The sequence below is a fragment of the Phacochoerus africanus genome, chromosome 4, assembly GCF_016906955.1.
Source record: "Phacochoerus africanus isolate WHEZ1 chromosome 4, ROS_Pafr_v1, whole genome shotgun sequence".
Taxonomy (NCBI): Eukaryota; Metazoa; Chordata; class Mammalia; order Artiodactyla; family Suidae; genus Phacochoerus; species Phacochoerus africanus.
The window spans coordinates 75,956,450-75,978,457 of record NC_062547.1 but is presented as its reverse complement, the minus strand read 5'-3'; the positions used below and the strand labels follow the sequence as shown (position 1 = coordinate 75,978,457).

The following is a 22,008-nucleotide window of genomic DNA, read 5'->3' as shown; positions in this document are numbered from 1 at the left end:
CCCTATCTCAGGGGCCTTCACCGAATTCCACTTGCAAAGTCTCTTTAGACATTCATGAGTTCCAGTAATTAGGATGTGGATATCTTTGGGAACTTTTATCTGCTGGCCGCAGCTACCGTTCAATACTTTGCTTCGTGATATGAGTAGAAATGTTGCAAACCATGATTCTGCTTTGCCAGCAGCTTGTGCTAATTGGAGGGAGGATGGAAGACAGGAGGAGAGGGATTGGAGGATGTCTCTGTTACCTTGGTGCTTGAATAACATCCCTGCGTGGCCTCAACACCTTGCCTCGCCCTCCCATCCCTCAGAAAGCCACATGCTACTCTGCTCTCGTGGCAGTGGATGTTTTGTGGAGGTCAGAAACCAGTCTCCATTTTTCCACCTTAAGAAATGAAATGACATATTCTTTATGTGTGATGCTCACAAGATAGATCTCTGAGTACATAATGGCAACAGGCAGGAGTGCTTGAGGTTTATGACAGGACCCAATCTTAGGCAGACCTCGAAATTCCATGCTGATTTATTGAAACTTGGCATTCATTATTAATATCTATCTATCTATCTAATTTTTTTTGCTTTTTATGGTCGCCCCTGCAGCATATGGAGGTTCCCAGGCTAGGGGTCAAATTGGAGCTGCAGCCACTGGCCTACACCACAGCCACAGCAATGCCAGATCTGAGCTGCATTTGCAACCTACACCACAGCTCACGGCAATGCTGGATCCTTAACCCACTGAGCAAGGCCAGGGATCGAACCTGCATTCTTGTGAATGCTAGTCAGATTGGTTTCTGCTGAGCTATGATGGGAACTCCCATATTTTTAAAAGTATATATTTTTTAATAGTTTATAAAGCCAGCAAGTAATTTATTTTTGCCTTGATTTTTTTTTTTCTTTTTTGGCTGCACCCATGGCATATGGAAATTCCCAAGCCAGGGATCGAATCCGAGTGGAACCTGTGATCTATGTCACAGCTGCAGCAATGCTGGGTGCCATAGTAGAAATTCCATTGCTTTTTACATGTTAATCAAACACATTTTTATGAAAGCATCTAAACATTTTTGGAAACATTAAAAAAGCAGTTCTTTCTTTCTTTTTTTTTTGGCTGTGCCCGGGGCAGGGATCAAACCCACAGCACAGCTGTAAGCAGAGCCATAACAGTGACAACACCGGATTCTTAACCCACTGAGCCAGGAGGGAACTCTAAAAAAGAAATGTAAAAAATTCTGTAATTAAAATGACAAGTGCTAGCAGAGTTTGGGCGTCCACTTAATGTCAAGTGAGAGAATGTTTTCTAAGAGAAGCAGGCATATTAAATATATTAGGTGTTTGGCCCCCATCTATTAAGAGTATTAAGAAATTTCAGGTCCATTCCAAATTTATATAAGCTTGTTGTTTGATATCAGTTAATAGAGGAATTCAGTTGCCTCTGGGATATCACCGCCTTTTAGAAAAATAAAACTTTTAAAAATATGGTGACAAAATAGATAATAAATTAACCATTTTAATTTTAAAATATACATTTCAGTGGCATTAAGTACATTCATATTGTTATGCACTATGAGACCCTTTTCATTTTGAAAATTCTCTGGCTAAAAACCTGATCAAACATAAATTTCTTTGCAGCATAAAACGCACACCTGAGGACTCTGACATCTCACACCTGTGGCTGTGATGACACTAGTTCAGCAGAGAGGCTGGGGTCTCAGATCCACCTCCCACAGGGGGAAAAAGTCCCCAGGGCAGAGTTGCTGATCCCTAGTCCCAGCAGTCGGGGCGCTGCCTTCTCGTGTCAAGGTTACAAGTCAAGAATCGAGCTAGGCCGGACTTGCCGACAGTGACATCACGAGCGTCTTCGTTCTTAACCGAAGGGCACGTTTCCACAGTGACCTCACCCACATGGCTGACTCCTGACCCCGGAGGTCACCAGATCACTCCACCACCCCCTACCCCTCGTCCCGTTCAGTCCCGGCACGGAACAGGAACAGAGGGTGCTTCACGTGCAGAGTGAATCAGGACTCCCTGTTCCTGAGGACTCAGGGCTGGTGGCCAAGGGGCAGGTTCTGCGCCGAGCCATCTCTGGGGTTACGGGTCGGCAATAGATCCCTGAGGCCTGTCACTCAATGATCAGAGGGCGTGCCTGGGGCGCAATCTGGCAAAAAAAAAAAAAAAAAAAAACCGGGCGGGGCTCGGAGAACTGTCCAATTGGGGGCGCTAGGGGAGGGTCTCGGGAAACTGTGCAATCAGAGCCCCCGGCAGTAGTAATGCTCGAGGTCCTGCCCAATCAGGTCAGCGGGACGCGGAGCAGCTTCTACTCAGGAGCCCGGTGGATGTTGAGTGCCAAGAAGACCATCCAATCAGAGCTGGGGCCGGGAGCGCTTTCAGTCCAGGTGCAGGTCGTTTTCGGCCGGTCGTGGCGCTCTTGCGCACCTGCCCCGCGGGGCCTCAGGTGTTTGTTCCCCATCGCTCTCACCTGCCCGGGCCCTAGGGAGGACGCCCGGGAGATCCTGGAGCAAGGCGGAGATGGTGAGTGCGTGAGGTCGGGGCTTGAGACTAGGAGGGGCTGGGTCGAACCGGCCAGAACTGGCTAGAAGCGGTCGCGGGTGGGGTCCCAGCGTCCCGTCCAGTTTCTGCGCGGGAGTCTGGGGTCTCAGGACTGCCTGGGTGGCCCAGATGCGCACAACCGCCCTCTGCTTGGGGATCTGGGAACCTCAGCCCCTGGTCGTTTCCTCCTTGCCTGCAGCCTGCGGGGGCGGGTGAGGAGTCTGGGGGGACCTACTTGGGGGCCCTGCGCTGGGAAGGGTCTCCTGGTATGCCCTAGGTCCTGAGTGACTCCCATCCCAGTTCTCATTCCCTAGAGGGACACGACTGGTCGGTTAACCAGATGCCGGTGTTGAGGAAAGACAGAAATGTTTCCTGCCCCCGGGGTCTCACAGGTGAAGGGAGAAAAACAAAGGTCAGAGGAAGCCCCCCCCCCCCCCCCGGGGTAAGGCAGCACGCCTCACCGTCCCCCCTTCCTCAGCAAAATGCACTGGCTACAGCCAGTGTCCTTTGTTCAGCGAGCACTTCAGGGAGTAGTGGGGGAGGGGTGCTCCACGTGGTAGCGTGACTGCACCTGACCCTTGTAGTCATTAACACAGACCATTGTCTGTGTTCCAGTTCAACACTGCCCCTTCCTGGGTTTGTCACCTTGAAAAGATGTATTCACTTACTGGAACCTCAGCTTTCCAGCAGATGTAAAATACATTTAATTAATACAGCAGGAAACAAAGTATTTTCAAAAGAATGAGTTTCAGAAGAAAAAGTCTTACATTCCACATGCTAAACATTCATTTAAAATCTCCCCCAGTCTGCAGTAAGTTTCTCAAGACTGTTCCTATGGATGATAAACAGAATTCCAGGACTTAGCCTCCAGAATTCTGGGGGAAAGCATGTCAAAGAAATAGAGAAATTCTCCTTTCCTGTACAGCTGCAGAGAAGTGAATATAGTGCCACATAGCGTGGTAGGTGAAATTGGTGTTAAAAGATTCACCAGAAATATCAGTGACTTAATTTGTGACAGTAGATAATAACTGTTGTTTCTTATTATCTGCAATACAGTTTGCTTAAATCTGCAGTAAGTTGATAGTTGTCCATGGAAGAGGTGGAAATACAAGCTTCCTGATAACCACTGGTTGTTCTCCGTATTTTTGCATCACTAGTTTATTTTTCAGATTCCATGTACAAGTGATACCATACAGTATTTGTCTTTGGCTTATTTTACTTAGCATAATGCCAAGTCCATTGATGTTGTTGCAAATGGCATCATTTTATTCTCTTTTATGGCTGAGTAGTATTCCATTGTGTACATGTACCACATCTTTATCTGTTCATCTGTTGATGGACACTTAGGTTGCTTCCATGTCTTGGCAGTTGTAAATAGTGCTGCAGGGAACATTTGGGTGCAGGTATCTTTTTTTTTTTCCTTTCTTTTTTGGCGGCATATGGAGTTCCCGGGTCAAGGATCAGATCTGAGCTGCAGGTGCAGCCTAAGCCACAGCTGTGGCAACACTGGATCCTTAACCCACTGTGCTGGGCCAGGGATGGAACATGTGTCCCAGCGCTCCCAAGATGCGGCCCATTCTGTTGCGCCATAGCAGGAACTCTGTGCAGGTTATCTCTTTGAATTAGTGTTGCTGTTTGTTTTTTTTTTCCCAGATATATATCTGTTTGTCCTGTCCCATGTATTGAAGTATCTGTCATTTCTGCCTGCCTCCAAGTGGCTGCCCTGTCATGAATCAGGTCTCTCATAAACACAGGCCTGCCTGGGGCTCTGTTCCTTTCTGTAGACCTAATGGCCGAGTCCTCTGCCGGGTCCATTGTGTCAGGAATGCTCTTGCCTTAAAATCCTTGCTGTGTGTGTGGCTATAAATAAATTAAATCATGTCACAGGCCAGTGGGTTTCCATTCCTCTGAGAGTCTAAGACACGGCAAAATCTAGTCTTCTGTGGACTTTAATTCATGCCTCTTGTAAGGTCGAATACAAGTGAAAAATAATAGGCTTAATTCTCCTTATTGAAAATAAGGGAAGAGGAGTTCCCGTCGTGGCACAGTGGTTAACGAATCCGACGAGGAACCATGAGGTTGCAGGTTCAGTCCCTGGCCCCTGCTCAGTGGGTTAAGGATCCAGCGTTGCCTTGAGCTGTGGTGTAGGTCACAGACGCGGCTCGGATCTGGTGTTGCTGTGGCTGTGGTGTAGGCTGGCAGCTACAGCTCCAATTAGATCCCTAGCCTGGGAACCTCCATATCCTGAGGGTGCGGGCTGAAAAGACAAAAAAAAAAAAAAAAAAAAAAAAAGAAGGGAAGAGACTTCCTCTTGTTTCCTGTTTTTAGAGCATTTACTTTAGAGAACTTGTAGTTGTTAAATTCTTTGTGCTGTTTCTTTGAAATGCATGTAAATCTTTCTAAAAGCTAAATAAACTTTTGGCACCTTTAGTACCCAGGAATGCCTTTCTCAAGGACCTTGACCTGTCTTTTTGAAATGTCATCACCCAGGAAGATAGAGCCCCCATAACCCAGTTTCTGCGGAAGGGTAGGAGCCTAAGTTGGGCGGATGCCTCTTGTCATAAAGAAGTTAATTTTTCCTTTGGATAAAGGCAATTAGCTAACACAGGTGGTCACCCCAACTAAATAAATTTAGGAAGAATTATGGGTAACAAATGGTGCTATCAAGTCCTCTTACTTGACTAGCTTTGTTCGAGAACAGATATGCAAAGGGTTGATCTGCTTGGCTCTATGAAAGAGTGAGGTGTCTTACAGTCCTTGTAATCTCTTAGATTGTAATAAGTATCACATTCTGGCTTAATGCTGATTCGATAATGGAATTGTTTTCTTTCTCTTCTAAAAAAAATCCTTGTTGTGTGATGGGCATGTTCCCATCTGGTTCTGCAGAATATTTTGGCTGTTTTTGAACATTTGTTCTTAATAGGTTTGTGAAGTTAGTATGTCAAGTCCTAAAAAACATACCTGGTTTGGGAATTTAATGAATTTTGTAAAGACTATAGGTCGTCTTGGGGAGTTTGATATTTTGGTAACACTGAGGTCTTTTTAAGAACATGTGCCATCCTTTCATTTATTTCATTTTGCTTTGTTATTATTCTGGATTTTTATTTTTTGTCTTTTTAGGGCCACACCCACGGCATATGGAAGTTCCCAGGCTAGGAGTCACATCAGAGCTGTGGCTGCTGGCCTATACCACAGCCACAGCAACACCAGATTTGAGCCTCTCTAGTCTGTGACCTACATCACAGTTCATGGCAATATCAGGTCCTTAACCCACTGAGTGAAGTTACGGATCAAACCCAAGTCCTCATGGGTACTAGTTGGGTTTGTTTCTGCTGAGCCACAATGGCAATTGCCTGAAATTTATTTTTATATTGAGTTTTATCCTGGAATCTTGTTCAGAATCTTTTCTGTGATCATATTTTTGTCCTGTTGGTTTCCTACATGTACAGCTGTTTGAGTTAAGCATTAAAACCAGTGTTTCTGGAGTTCTGCTCTGGCACAGTGGGTTAAGAATCTGGCTGCGGGGAGTTCCCGTTGTGGCTCAGTGGTTAACGAATCTGACTAGGAACCATGAGGTTGCAGGTTCGATCCCTGGCCTTGCTCAGTGGGTTAAGGATCTGGTGTTGCCGTGAGCTGTGGTGTGTGGGTTGCAGACGTGTCTCGGATCCTGCGTTGCTGTGGCTCTGGTGTAGGCCAGTGGCTACAGCTCTAATTAAACCCCTAGCCTGGGAACCTCCATATGCTGCAGGAGCATCCCTAGGAAAGGCAAAAAGACAAAAACAAAAAACAAACAAACAAAAAACAAAAAAGAATCTGTCTGCAGTGGCTTGGGTTGCTGTGGAAATGTGGGTTCAATGCCTGGCACAGTGGGTTTAAAGAATCTGGTGTTGCTGCAGCTGCCGTGTCTGTCACAGCTATGGGTTGGATTCAGTCCCTGGCCTTGGAGCTTCCATATGCTGCAGATGCAGCCATTAACAAAATGGCAAGGGTTTTGTTTTCTGTATTGCACATTTGTTCATTTTCTGGATTGGAGAGCTAGTATAATGTTGACTAATAGTGGGAGCAGGAGTTCCCATTGTGGCACAGCGGAATGGAATCCGACTAGTATCCATGAGGATACAGGTTTGATCCCTGGCCTCGCTTAGTGTGTTAAGGATCAACAATGCCATGAGCTGTGGTATAGGTTGCAGACATGGCTGGGATCCCATGTTGCTGTGACTGTGACATAGGCCAGCAGCTGTAGCTCTGATTTGACCCCTAGCCTGGGAACTTCCATATGCCATGTGTTTGGCCATGAAAAAGAAAGAAAAAGAAAAAAAAAAAGTGAGATCAACTGGCCATACTTCATTTGTACATAATTGTCTTAGAGAAAACACTGAACTTTTGTTGTTGTTGTTGTTGTTGCTATTTCTTGGGCCGCTCCCGCGGCATATGGAGGTTCCCAGGCTGGGGGTTGAATCGGAGCTGTAGCCACTGGCCTACGCCAGAGCCACAGCAACATGGGATCCGAGCCGCGTCTGCAACCTATACCACAGCTCACGGCAACGCCGGATCGTTAACCCACTGAGCAAGGGCAGGGACCGAACCCGCAACCTCATGGTTCCTAGTCGGATTCGTTAACCACTGCGCCACGACGGGAACTCCATGAACTTTTACTGTTTATGTATTCCTTGTTCTTTTTTGAATATTCTTTTATCAATTTTCCATTATTTGGTCATGCACATTATCATATATCTCCCAATGGTAAGAGTTTTTTTACTATATGACTACTGAATATTATAAAATGCCTTTCAGCAACTCTGAGATAATTATAGGTAAATCGTATGAGTCGACTTTAGAGTTTTCTATTGTATAATACAACATCAGTGTGGGAAAGTGCACATGACGTATGTACAATTGATGGCAATATTAAAAAAAACCCTTTGTGTAATGAAACTCAGCCCTAAATGTAGAACAAGCTTTTATGCCAGATCTGAAATGAACCCCAGCCCCCTCCCCCTCCAAGTATAACCGATATGTTGAATATACTAAATTATGTGAATGTATGTATAATTATGCATGTATGTAATTGTATATTCATATATATTTTATATTATTATTTTTTTTCTTTTTATGATTGCACCTACGGCATATGGAAGTTCCTAGGCTAGGGGTTGAATGGGAGCTGCAGCTAAGGCCTACAACACAGCCACGGCAACACTTGATCTGAGCTGCATCTGTGACCTACACTGCAGCTTGTGGCAGTGCCAGATCCTTAACTCACTGAGTGAGGCCAGGGATTGAACATGCATCCTCACAGACACTGTGTTTTGTCCTTAACCCTCAGAGCTGCAACGGGAACTCCTACATATATATTTTAGATTTTTAGGTATCATTTTGCAGTCTTACCTCAAATGGTTATTTTACTGTTGTCCTTTACTCTGCCCTGCAGCCATTCATTCCAGTATATGTGTATTGATATCAGCATATACACACACACAAACACGTGAAAAATCTCTCTCTCTCTATATATATATATATGTATCTCCCACTCCATATCCCTTCACTCTGCCGCATTTTCCTCAGTACTTATATTTAATTTGTTTGTTTTCCTCCAAAAGAATTTAAGATCCATATTGTTCAGAAGTTTTGTTTGCTTAGTGCTGTAGTCCTAGTGCCTGCAAGATCTATAACCTAAATAAATTTTCCTAAATGAAATAGCCAGGTGTTAGCTCTCCAAAGTATTCTTGCCTGAGACACAGAGCTTGGCCTCTCCTTAGTGCCCAGGAGAAGACAAGCTTATCTCCTCATCACTGTGGGAGATATCACACACTAGGGGAACAACTGTGAGTGTGTGAAGGAAGGGCAGGTGTGCCAAGGTGGTGTGATGTCATCACTGTTCTTCATTGCCTCTGCTGTGGACTACTTTTAATAATGTCTGCCTCACAGAGTTACTATAAGGACATATGAGCTAATGTATGTGAAGCTCCCTGTAAGTCTTTCTCTGTAACCAGGGTGTGCAGTGGCACATTTAAAAAATGAACATTGTAAAGAGTGTTACAGGTATTTGATGGTTTCAAGCTAGGTATGTTGAGAGTCCCTGTTGTACTCAGCTGGGACACTGTAGTAAAAATCCAGTCCGGGTGGCTTATACGCAGTGGACATTTATCCTCACAGTTCTGGAGGCTGGAAGTCCATGACCAAGGCACCAGCAAATTCAGTGTCAGGTCAGGGCCTACTTCATAGGTGGCCCTCTTCTTGATGGGTCCGCACCCAGCAGAAGGGTCAGGGAGCTCTCTGGGGTTCAATTTTACTTTTTTTTTTTTTTTTTTGCTATTTCTAGGGCCGCTTCCTCGGCATATGGAGGTTCCCAGGCTAGGGGTTGAATCGGAGCTGTAGCCACCGGCCTACGCCAGAGCCACAGCAACGCGGGATCCGAGCCGCGTCTGCAACCTACACCACAGCTCACGGCAACGCCGGATTGTTAACCCACTGAGCAAGGGCAGGGACCGAACCCACAACCTCATGGTTCCTGGTCGGATTTGTTAACCACTGCGCCACGATGGGAACTCCTCGATTTTAATTTTATATTGGAGTATAGTCGGTTTATAATGTTGTGTTAGCTTCAGGTGTACTGCACAGTGAATCAGTCATACGTATACATATATCCATTCTTTTTCAGCTTCTTTTCCCATGTAGTTTATTACAGAATATTGAGTAAAGTTCCCTGTGCTATACAGTATGTCCTTGCTGATTATTTAATCTTTTTTTTTTTAATTTTTTTGTCTTTTGTTCTTTTAGGGCTGCACCCACAGCATATGGAGGTTCCCAGGCTAGGGGTTTAATCGGAGCTGTTGCCTCCGGCCTCCACCAGAGCCACAGCAATGCCAGATCCGAGCCACGTCTGTGACCTACACCACAACTCACGGCAATGCCAGATACTTACTTAATCCACTGAACAAGGCCAGGGATCAAACCCACAACTTCATGGTTCCTAGTCGGATTCATTTCCACTGTGCCATGACGGGAACACCCTTGATTATTTTATACATAGTAATATATATATATTAATCCCCAACTCCTAATTTATTCCTCACCCCCATTTTTTCTCTACGGTAACAGTAAGTTTGCTTTCTGAGTCTGTTTCTGTTTTGTAAATAGGTTCATGTGTATTATTATTATTATTATTTGCCATACCCACAGCATGCAGAAGTTCCTGGGCCAGTGATCAAACCCATACCATAGCAGTGACCCAAGTCATATCAGTGACAGTACCGGATCTTTAACTATTAGGGCACCAGGGAATGCCAATGTATCATTATTTTAGATTCCACGTATGTGATATCATATGGTTTTTGTCTTTCTATGTCTGGCTTTCTTCACTTAGTGTGATAATCTCTAGGTCCCTCCATGTTGCTGCTAATGACATTATTTCATTCCTTTTTATGGCTGAATGGTATTCCATTGTATATATGTTCCACATCTTCTTAATCCATTCATCTATGGACATTTAGGCTGCTTGCATGTCTCAGCTATTGTGAATAGTGCTGCAGTGAATATAGAGGTGCATGTATCTTTTCCAGTTATGGGTTTTCTCTGGGTAGATGCCCAGGAGTGGATTGCAGGATTGTCTTGTAGTTCTGCATTTAGTCTTTTTTTTTTTTTTTTTGGTCTTTTTGCTATTTCTTGGGCCGCTCCCGCGGCATATGGAGGTTCCCAGGCTAGGGGTCGAATCAGAGCTGTAGCCACCGGCCTACGCCAGAGCCACAGCAACGTGGGATCCGAACCTCGTCTGCAACCTACAGCATAGCTCACGGCAACGCCAGATCGTTAACCCACTGAGCAAGGGCAGGGACCGAACCCGCAACCTCATGGTTCCTAGTCGGATTCGTTAACCACTGCACCACCACGGGAACTCCCGTGCATTTAGTCTTTTAGGGAACCTCCATACAACTCCATTGTTGTTGTACCAATTTACATTCCCACCAACAGTGTAGGAGGGTTCCCTTTTTTCCACACCCTCTCCAACATTGATTGTTTGTAGACTTTTTTGATGATGGCCATTCTAACTGATGTGAGGTGATACCTCATTGCAGTTTTGATTTGCATTTCTTTAATAATTAGGGATGTTGAGCATTTTTTCCTGTGCTTTTTGGCCATCTGTATGTCTTTGGAGAAACCTCTTATTTAGCTCTTCTGCCCATTTTTCAACTGAGTTGTTTTTTTTTTGTTTGTTTTGTTTTTTTCTTTCTAAGAGTTTTATAGTATCCAGTCTTACATTTAGGTCTTTAATCCATTTTGAATTTATATTTGTGTATGGTGTTAGAGAATGTTCTAATTTCTTTCTTTTACATGTAATCGTATACTTTTCCAGCACTGCTTGTTCTGGGGTCTTTTTTTGCCCATGCCTGTGTCACGTGGAAGTTCCTGGGTCAAGGATCAAACCCATGCCATAGTAGTGATAATGCTGGATCCTTAACCCACTGAGCCACTAGGGAACTCCTCTGGGGTCTTTTGTATAAGGGCACTAATCATTCCTAGACACCCTCAAAAGGCCCCATCTCCAAACACTATCTCATTGGGAATCAGATTGTAACATGAGTTTGGGGGGAAGGCACAAACCCTCAGTCTGTAGCAGTCCCCAAGCCCACCCTAGGTTTGGGGGTTCACCAGGAGGCCTCCCAGGCTTCAGTGAGTAGTTATGTTTGGGGCTGTGATTTCTGTCCCTAAGAACAAAGTGAAGTCAACAGAGAGAAAGGTGCCCAGGCAGATTACGAAGAGACCAGGTGCAGAATGCTGAGGGTCCCCTCCTGCAAAATCGTGCAGGCAAGCTTCATTCCTCCAGCAGCCCTGGTGACAGCACAGATGAAGTGCTCTGTTAGCAGGGTTTTATGGGGGGGGCTGGTCATGTAGATGTCCCCTGATGAGCCAGAACCAAGATTCCAGAGGCCTAGAAGGACGACTTGGCCTTGAGCATAAACTGTATTATTTGCATAAAAAAGGCAGAGGAACCACTGCTGTCAGGGAGGTGAGACCTCTCCCCAAATCTGAGTTCCAGACACCAAGGGGGACCTGCCTCTCATATGGGGCTTTATAAGGAGAGGGACTTTACACCCAGGCTTCTCTGTGCTGTCAGTCCCCTCGGCCTTTGGATGGATATCTTCCCAGCAAATTTATTATCAGTAGGACTATAGCAGTGGAGGGAGACCAACCTGCAGTATCTATTTCCCTTCCGCCCTTCGGGGTCCTGGACAAAGCCAGTTCAAATAAGTCCCATTAACCATGGGGAGCTTAGAAAGCTACTTGGCTACAGGCTCAAGAGTTCTGCATAGCGCGTTCGTACCTACATGAGTATGTGTGTACCCTGTACTCTCTTCCCTGGTCTCGGGTTATCAGTTCCCAGATAGCACAGCTCAAGCAGGAAGCTTGATCACCTGAGTGCCTCCCAGGGATGTGACTGTGTCCAGATGGGTTGCATACCTGAGAAGAGCAGCAGAAGGCACAAATGGTCCTGGGCGGGGCAGAGCCTATGGTGGGCAGGGTCAGTGCAGGGCAGCTGGGCTGATAGCTGCGGTAGAGTGGGGGCACCCCCCTCAAGCCGTTGCTTCAGTTTTGTTACCCACATGCTCTAGTTGATGGACCTAAGCCTGTGGACGGCCTTCAAGGCCATCTGCCTGGAAAGCGACAGTTCTGAAGTTCAGCCATTGCCTGACTGCAGGTCCCATCGCAGATCATGCCCTCTCTCTTGGGTGACTGTAAGGGAGTCAAAGGTGGCCAGCCTCTGTGAGGTTTCCCTAGTTAGGGACAAGTGCTCCTTGTGGTGGGGTTGGATGCCTGCCCTCAGGTCAGCACAGCCCGGGAGACCTGAGCAGCCCAGTGGGCACACTGTCGGGTTTGAGCCTACAGTCAAGTTCAGGCAGTTAGGATTTGAGTTTAGAATTCTGTAAAACCTAAGGGGCTTCCCACAGCAGCAAAGCCCAAACCCTGCCAGGTCAGACAGCTGTGTTCTCAGAGCAAGTAGCAGCTCTGAGATGGTCCCAAGCCTTTTTGTCTGTCTGCCTTAGAGCCCAGCTGAACCTCTGCTGGTCAGTGGGCAGCCTCTGAGGGCCATCGTAAGAGTCTGCCTGCAAACTGAACACTTTTACCTAAAATTCCAAAAGTAGGGAGCTCCTGTTGTGGCACAGTGGTGACGAATCCGACTAGTATCCATGAGGTCTTGGGTTCAGTCCCTGGCCTTGCTTAGTGGGTTAAGGATCCAGCACCGCCATGAGCTGTAGTGTAGATTGCAGGCACAGCTTGGATCTGGCGTAGCTGTAGCTGTGGAGCGGGCGACAGCTACAGCTCTGATTTGACCTCTAGCTTAGGAACTTCCATATGCCTTGGGTATGGCCCTAAAAAGCTTAAATAAATAAATAAATAAAATTCTTAAAGTAGATCTCTACTTGGAGATGGGCTGTGTTGGAGTTCTAGCTCTGGTGCAGTGGGATCAGCAGCATCCCTGCAGCACCAGGATATAATTTCAATATTCAGCCTGGTACGGTGGGTTAAAGGATCCAGTGTTGCTGCGGCTGTGGTAAAGGTTGCAACTGCAACTTTGATCTGGTCCCTGGCCAAGGAACTCCATATGCTCTGGGGTGGCTGAAAAAGAAAGAAAAAAAAGGGAGAGAGGTTGCTTGCCTTTTTATTTTGTTTCCCTCTTTTTTTGAACCACCAGTAGGTAAAAGTCAGTAAAAAACCATTTATGGAAGTTCCCGTCGTGGCGCAGTGGTTAATGAATCCGACTAGGAACCATGAGGTTGCAGGTTCGTCCCTGGCCTTGCTCAGTGAGTTGGGGATCTGGTGTTGCCGTGAGCTGTGGTGTAGGTTGCAGACGTGGCTCGGATCCCACGTTGCTGTGGCTCTGGCATAGGCCAGTGGCTACAGCTCCGATTCGACCCCTATCCTCCATATGCCGCGGGAAGTGGCCCTAGAAAAGGCAAAAAGACAAAAAAAAAAAAAACCACTTATGGAGAACTAAACTTGTTTCTAATACTTAGAGTTCATGGCCAACTCCCACACCAGATGCAAATAGCGGGGAGGCTGGGTCTCACTTTTTCTTTGTACTCATTGGGATGATCCCTCAGGCATTTACAAAATTACAGATACTGTTTGTATCAGTTTTTATCATGCAGTCAGGTGCAATAAGTAGCCATAAAACAAAACCGTTTTAAGTAAAAAAAAAAAAATCCCTTCCCCTTTTTTCTCATTGCAGTCAGACCCTGTGTTCTTCTTCAAGAAATGCCATATAAGAAATTACCGTAGTGTGGGTGGCTTAGAAATGTGTTTGTTCTGTTTGTTCTCTCACAATTCTGGAGGCTGCAAGTTCCAAATCAAGGTCTTGGTAGGGTCCCTCAGAATCCTCTAGGTTTTCTGGGCCTTCCTTGGTGGTCTGGTGGTTAAGACTTGGTGCTTTCACTGTGGTGGCCTGGGTTCAGCCCCTGGTCTGGGAACAGATCCCACATCAAGCTGCAGTCATATCACTTCTGGTGGCCCCAGGCATTCCTGTGCTTATGGCAGCATGAGTTGAGCCTCTGCATCTCTCTTCACATCACTGCCTTCCCTATGCACCTCTGTCTTGGCATTTTCCTCCTGTAATAAGGACACCAGTCTCAGGATGAGGGCCCACCCTAATGACCTCATCTTAACTCGATCACTTCTGCAAAGATCCTATTTCCAAGTAAGGTCACATTTCTGGGTAAGAGGGTTTATGATTTCAACATATTGTGGGGGCAGGACTTCATTTAACCCATGACAAGTCCCTTGTAGTAAGTTCAGTATTTATGGAGGGTGTCACAGCTGCCAGGGAGGATCCTGGCTGGCACAGGTGGGGTTGGGGGTTGGGGAGGGCAGGCGGCTGCAGCTGCCAGCAGACAGGTTGAAGAAAAGGTGGAGTTTCCGATGTAAAGGATTACATTTAAAATAGATAAGCAATGAGGACCTATTGTACAGTACAGGGAACTATGTCCAGTCTCCTGGGATAGACCATGATGGAAAATAATATAAGAAAGGAGAAATGTATATATATGTATGACTGGCTCACTTTGCTGTATAGCCGAAATTGGCACATTGTAAACCAACTGTACTTTAATAATTAAAAAAAAAAAAAAACAACAAAAGCTGGGAGTTCCCATCATGGCGCAGTGGAAAGGAATCCTACTAGGAACCATGAGGTTGTGGGTTCCATCCCTGGCCTTGCTCAGTGGGTTGAGGATCCGGCATTGCCATGAGCTGTGGTGTGGGTCGCAGATGTGGCTTGGATCCTGTGTTGCTGTGTCTGGTGTAGGCCAGCAGCTGTATCTCTGATTGGACCCCCTAACCTGGGATCTACTATGTGCTGCTAGTGCAGCCCTAAAAAGCAAAAAAAAAAAAAACAAAAAAAACCTGGAGTTTCCCCTTCTGTTTGAAATTTTGCTTCAGCTCTAGGAACTGATTTAACTTTTCCTCTCCCCATGCAGTGCCATCTTTTAACATGTTTTCCCATGCAAAGCTCGCTTTGGGGAACTTGGCCTTTTCTTCTGCCTGGATGGGGGCGAGAATCAAAGGCATTACCAGCCCTGGACTTTGTTTCCTCACTTGAGCAGCATGACCACAGGCAGCTGGTGTGTCTGGTGAGCCAGCCCACCTGGAGTCAGAACTCTAACTTTTACCTCCATCAACTTCTAACCTTGCAACTGACAGCAGCTCAGCTGCCCTTTCATCCCCCAGGTGACTCCACAGCCACTGGGGCACCAAAGGTTCGCCCTCCTCTCCCTCTTCACCCTTCCACTTCCCAGATGGTGCTTCTGCCATATTTTAGTGAGTCAGGGTTGCAAATCCCACGTCTAATGTGTCTGATGTCCCCAAGACTACTCCTAGGTCCTGTTAGGAGGACCCATGTGACTCAGCTCATAGTTGTACTCACGACCATGGTTTGTTAAAAAGACACACAGTGAAATCAACAAAGGGAAAAGACACATGAAGAGAAGTTGGAAGGAAAGCACGTGAAAGCTTTCAAGAGTCCTTTCTCTGGGGAATCATACCTGACATGCCAGATAGCCCCAGCAGTGCATTGTGACAGCATGTCTGTGAGGGAGGCTCATTAGGGACAGTGCCTGGGAGCTTTACTGACAGCTGATAGGGTACATGTCAGCATGTATGCCAAGCCCAGACTCTCAGAAGCAAGGAGGTGCTCAGCATTCTCAGTGTTGTCTGCATAATCAGGTTAGAGACGGTAATGAGGGTGATGTGAAACCCTCAAAAACTAAAGTTCCCAGGAGTTCCTGTTGTGGCTCAGAGGTAATGAACCTGACTAGTATCCATGAGGATACAGGTTCAATCTCTGGCCTCACTCAGTGGACTAAGGGATCAGGTGTTGCCATGAGCTGTGGTGTGGTTGCAGCTACAGCTCTGATTCAATCTCTAGCCTGAGATCTTCCATATGCTGTAGGTGTGGCCCTAAAACAAAAAAATTTAAAGTTCCCAGTCACCAGCCAAGGCCACCCTTGCCAGCAAATGTTGCTAAGGATAAAGTTAAGGCTTGCAATATCTATTCCTTAACTGTACACTAGGTAGGGAAACTTATGAGAAGAAACTCTACAGGTAACTGTACTGCAACAACTCACCTGGGTTATAAGACTCACCTGACTCAGGGAGTTCCTGTTGTTCTTTGTACAATAGGGATATTCCTATTAGGCTCCTGCTCTGTTGAATGGCTACTCAATTCTGGCATCACAATGATTGCATGAGGAGTTCCTGCTGTCACAGCAAGTTAGGGATCCAGTGCTGTCTCTGAAGAGGCTTGAGTTCAGCCCCTGGCCCAGGAACTTCATAGGCTGTGGGTGTGGCCAAATAAAAAAATGGTTGCATGAGAGTGTTTTCTTTCTCCAGCTCTTGGATGTAAGTGGGTTGATGAACTCTCACTTTTTTTTTTTGTCTTTTTGCCATTTCTTGGGCCGCTCCTGCAGCATATGGAGGTTCCCAGGCTAGGGGTTGAATTGGAGCTGTAGCCACCGGCCTACGCCAGAGCCACAGCAACACGGGATCCGAGCCGTGTCTGCAACCTACACCACAGCTCACGGCAACGCCGGATCCTTAACCCACTGAGCAAGGCCAGGGATCGAACCCGTAACTTCATGGTTCCTAGTCGGATTCGTTAACCACTGCGCCACAACGGGAACTCCTTGATGAACTCTGTTAAAAAGGGCTTAAGGGAGGCATGTACCTCAGTGGTTCCTGTACTCAGGGGTTGGCCTGATGTGCCCTTGTGCCCAGCAGGGGAGGGACAGGGACAGGAGGGAAGTTGAGAGTGCAGCCTCTAGGATGGTTTGTACAGAACCATCGTCTCCTGGAATTTGAGGCAAGGGAGTGTTTCCTTTGTAGGAAGGCACTGTTGAATCCTTTATGTATTTTTAAATTATTTTTATTGAGGTATAGTTGATTTACAATGTTGTGTTTCTGCTGTACAGCAAAGTAATCCAGTTACACACACACACATATTCTTTTCTAAAATACTCTTTCTGGAGTTCCCATTGTGCAGCAGAAACAAATCCAACTAGGAACCATGAGGTTGTGGGTTCAGTCCCTGGACTCGCTCACTGGGTTAAGGATCTGGCATTGCCGGTTTCAATAGAAATGTTTCAGTCAGCTAGTTGGACTGTCCCTATGGTCTGGAGTTCTTTAAGACAGTATGGCCAGCTGGCCCTTTCAGCAGGTTGGGTTCATACAGGCCCACTGACCTCTCATATTTGATGAAGGGAGGAGAAGGAAAAGTTTCCAGTCCTTCACTGTGTTTTTATTACTTAAAATCTCATCCAGGTGACATTGGGCTTCATGTGCTTATGGTGTGAGACAGGAAGGAGCTGAAATTGCTTGTATCATGAAGGATTAATGGGTCTTAAAATACAAATATTGTTTCATTGATATAGCATTTTTTTCATTTCTGCAGTGTGGTCTGAACCCTTTGGTTAGAGAAGAATAAAACTTGAGGTGGTCATAGTAAAAATGTAGAAACTTGTTCCCTTTAGTGTACTAGTGCTGTTAACTCTTTGAAGACATGGGTAAGAGGTGTAGCGAGTAAGTGGTAGATAGACATTAGGTCACCACAGTAAGAGGTGTGATCACTGAGTGGTAGACATTAGGTGACCACAGAATCATGTTTGAAGGTCCTCTGCTTGGGTCCAGTTGCCCAGTGCTGTGAGTCTCATACTTCTCCTGTGCATATCTTGGGTGTTTTTTAGGATTCAGTGGTTTTTGAGGATGTGGCCGTGGACTTCACCCTGGAGGAATGGGCTTTGCTGGATTCTGCTCAGAGGGAGCTCTACAGAGAAGTGATGCTAGAAAACTTCAGAAACCTGGCCTCAGTGGGTAAGAATGACATCGTTCCTGGAGTTCCCGTCGTGGTGCAGTGGTTAACGAATCCGACTAGGAACCATGAGGTTGCGGGTTCGGTCCCTGCCCTTGCTCAGTGGGTTAACGATCCGGCGTTGCCGTGAGCTGTGGTGTAGGTTGCAGACGCGGCTCGGATCCCGTGTTGCTGTGGCTCTGGCGTAGGCTGGTGGCTACAGCTCTGATTCGACCCCTAGCCTGGGAACCTCCATATGCCGCGGGAGCGGCCCAAGAAATAGCAACAACAACAACAACAAAAAGACAAAAAAAAATAAAATAAATAAATAAATAAAAATAAAAGAAGAATGGCATTGTTCCTTCACTTAGTCTTTTAGAGACAAGCATTTCTGGCACATCACTATTCCAAGATTTGGAATGCAGAAAGGGAATTTGTTAACAAGACAGACATGGTCCCAGCCATCATAGAACTAGAATCTAATAGTTTCTCTCCATAAGAATGAAAATGTTAAGTGTTAAATTGAATTCTTACTGTAAAGAAAGTCCCTTAGTATCATTAGTGGATATAGGTTTCATGGGGCCTTCGGGCCAAGTGAGGTCTGTTTTTGAACCTTGTGAGAATTTTATTGTGTTTATTGCAGTGCTTACCATCTTGACCCCTTGTATTTTTTACTGATGAAATCTTGACACAGCTAAACTCCTTGGTGCCTTTTTTGACTAACAAATACCTTCTTTCTTGTAAGTTTAGTTCCGTTTTTGCTTTCAGATGATGAAATTCAATTTAAGGCCATTGGGTCAGTTTCTCAGCAGGATGTTTATGGGAATAAAATATCCAGGAAACATAACATACCAAAGTTCATTGGAAATGATTCCTGGGCCTCTGTCCTAGGAAAAATTTGGGAAGAGCTCAGCCTTGAAGATCACACAAACCAGAGGAGACATCCAAGGTAAGTCTCACTCATGAGAGAAGGCAGCATTCCGGGAGAGAATCTTAGTATGTTATGAAGTTTAAAAAGCAAGCAAACAAAACACACATAAGCCTAGATCAAATTTGTTCATTCATTGGGATTTTCATGAAGATTTTTTTTCTTTAAATGTGACATTGATGTTGAGTGTTAGAAACAATCAGCAGGAGAGCCTATGTTTAAGAAACATTGTTTTTGTAATGGTTGTGGTTGAGCTTCTTCCATGTTATTGAGTTCATTCCACTTTAAAAGAAGTCAGATAAGAAAGAAAACCTAGGAGTTCCCGTCGTGGCGCAGTGGTTAACGAATCCGACTAGGAACCATGGGGTTGCGGGTTCGGTCCCTGCCCTTGCTCAGTGGGTTAACGATCTGGCGTTGCCGTGAGCTGTGGTGTAGGTTGCAGACGCGGCTCGGATCCCGCGTTGCTGTGGCTCTGACGTAGGCTGGCAGCTACAGCTCCGATTAGACCCCTAGCCTGGGAAACTCTATATGCCGCGGGAGCGGCCCAAGAGATGGCAAAAAGACAAAAAAAAAAAAGAAAAGAAAGAAAGAAAACCTAGTCCCCATGCTATACAGTGGGGGGAAAAATTATGTTGGGGAAATACCAATAAAAAAAAAGAAAGAAAATCTGCACATTAACTGAAATTGGAGAAAGTCTAATCTTTGTACTTACTGATAAATATTAATAAGTCATTAGTAATCAAACTGCTGATAACATGCTTCTCATTTTTAACAGAAATCATGTGGTGGAGAGACTCTGTGAGAGTAATGGTCAATGTGGGGAAAGCTTCAGTCCAATTCCAGATCTTAATCTGTACCAGAAAATTCTTAATGGAGTAAAATGGTGTGAAGCTCATGCAGATGGAAAAGCCTTCAGGCACCATTTACCCCTCAAGAGTCACCACACTGCTCACACTAGACACAAACCATATCAATGTCAGGAATGTGGGCAGGTCTACAATTGTTGTTCACACCTAAGGAAGCATGTGAGAAGCCACAGTGGAGAGAGAACCTACACCTGTAAATTATGTGGAAAAACCTTTCCTCGTACTTATTCCCTCAACCGGCATATAAGGATTCATACTGCCAAGAAAACCTATGAATGTCAGCAATGTGGGAAAGCCTTCATTGATTTTTCAAGTCTTACTAGTCATGAGAGAACTCACACTGGAGAGAAGCCATATAAATGTAAGGATTGTGGAAAAGCTTTTAGTTATTCCTCAACTTTTCGAAGACATATGATAACACACACTGGAGAGAAGCCCTATAAGTGTACGGAATGTGGGGAAGCCTTTAGCTATTCCTCAACTTTTCGGAGACACATGATAGCCCACACTGGGGAGACACCACATAAATGTAAGGAATGTGGGGAAGCTTTCAGTTATTCATCAGCTTTTCGAAGGCACATGATAACACACACTGGAGAGAAACCCTATGAATGTAAACAGTGTGGGAAAACCTTCATTTATCTCCAGTCCTTTCGAAGACATGAAAGGATTCACACTGGAGAGAAGCCCTATGAATGCAAGCAATGTGGAAAAACCTTCATTTATCCCCAGTCATTTCGAAGACACGAAAGGACGCATGGTGGAGAAAAACCCTATGAATGTGACCAGTGTGGGAAGGCATTCAGCCACCCCTCATCCTTTCGGGGACACATGAGAGTGCACACTGGAGAGAAACCTTATCAGTGTGGTCAGTGTGGGAAAACTTTCAACTGGCCCATATCCTTACGAAAACATATGAGGACACATGCTAAAGAGAAACCCTATGAATGTAAACAGTGTGGAAAAGCCTTCAATTTGTCTGCCTGCTTTCGAGAACATGTGAGAATGCAGCCGGGAGACAAATCATATGAGTGCAAGTTATGTGGGAAAGCTTTCTATTGCCACATCTCCTTACAAAAGCACATGAGAAGGCACACTGCAGAGAAACTTTATGAGTGCAAGCAGTGTGGGAAAGCCTTCAGTTGGCCTGAACTTTTGCAACAGCATGTGAGAACACACACTGCCGAGAAACCTTATGAATGTAAGGAATGTGGTAAAGTCTTCAAATGGCCATCATCTTTACCAATACATATGAGAATGCACACAGGAGAGAAACCATATGAATGTAAGCAGTGTGGGAAGGCCTTCAGTTGTTCCTCCTCCTTAAGAAGGCATGTGAGAATACATGCTACAGGAAACCACTACGTATGTAATGTGGGAAATCCTCCTGCAAATGAACTCATGCACAGTGCTTCAGAAAATTCACATCAGGAGAGAGGTCTTATAAAAATTGTAAATCTGCCATTGCCCTTAGGAGTATCTCGTCGTTAAAATGTACACATAGGGAGTGTATTTCCAGTTCTTTTGCAAATAAACTTTTAATTTTATTTTTATTTTTTATTTTTTTGGTCTTTAGGTCCACACTCATGTCATGTGGAAGTTTCCAGGCTAGGGAATCAGAGCTGCAGCTTCCAGCCTAATCCACAGCCACAGCAGTGCTGGATCTGAGCCTGTCCATGGCCTACATCATAGCTCATGGCAATGCCAGATCCTTAACCTACTGAGCAAGGCCAGGGATCAAACCCACATCCTCGTGGATCCTAGTCAGGATTGTTAACCACTGAGCCACAAAGGGAACTCCCTTTTGCAAATAAACATTTAGATGAAAATTGTCAAAGTACCCTTTTAGCTCTAGTACATAAATTTTGCAGGTAGTGGTTTCCTTCTATTTTAAGAAATAAAACATTTATCTTTACAGTTCGTTGGATTTGTGGGTGGTTTGAAATTTATTATTATTATATTTAAAAAATTTTTATCTTATTTTTTCTTTTTCAGCCACACCCATGGCATGTGGAAGTTCCTAGGCCAGGGATTGAATCTGATATATAATTGTAACCTATGCCACACCTGCAGCAGTGCTGGATCCTTAACCCACTGCACTGGGGATTGAACCAGTGGCTCAGTAGAGACAAGCTGGATCATTAAATGCCCATAGTGGGAACTCCTTGAAGTGTACTTTTAATGTGTAATTAGTTTTAATATCTTAGTTCTTTAAATTGTTCTTAAGAGGTTATTGGAACAATGACACTGATATTTGTTGGGATTTTCTTACTGGCTTAGTGTGGCACATACTGGACAATCACCCATTATGTGTTTTCTACCATGGTATTGGGAAA

General features: G+C 45.2%; 1 protein-coding gene across 1 annotated transcript; it reads left to right on the top strand.

Annotated features, from left to right (window-relative positions):
- The first annotated feature begins 2,227 nt into the window (after positions 1-2,227).
- LOC125125903 (zinc finger protein 555-like) lies at positions 2,228-21,219 on the top strand. Its single transcript, XM_047777589.1, has 4 exons — positions 2,228-2,523; positions 17,775-17,901; positions 18,647-18,827; positions 19,582-21,219. Exons 1-4 carry the CDS (start codon positions 2,521-2,523, stop codon positions 21,161-21,163), a joined length of 1,893 nt encoding a protein of 630 aa, XP_047633545.1. The 5' UTR covers positions 2,228-2,520; the 3' UTR covers positions 21,164-21,219.
- Positions 21,220-22,008: the final 789 nt, after the last annotated feature.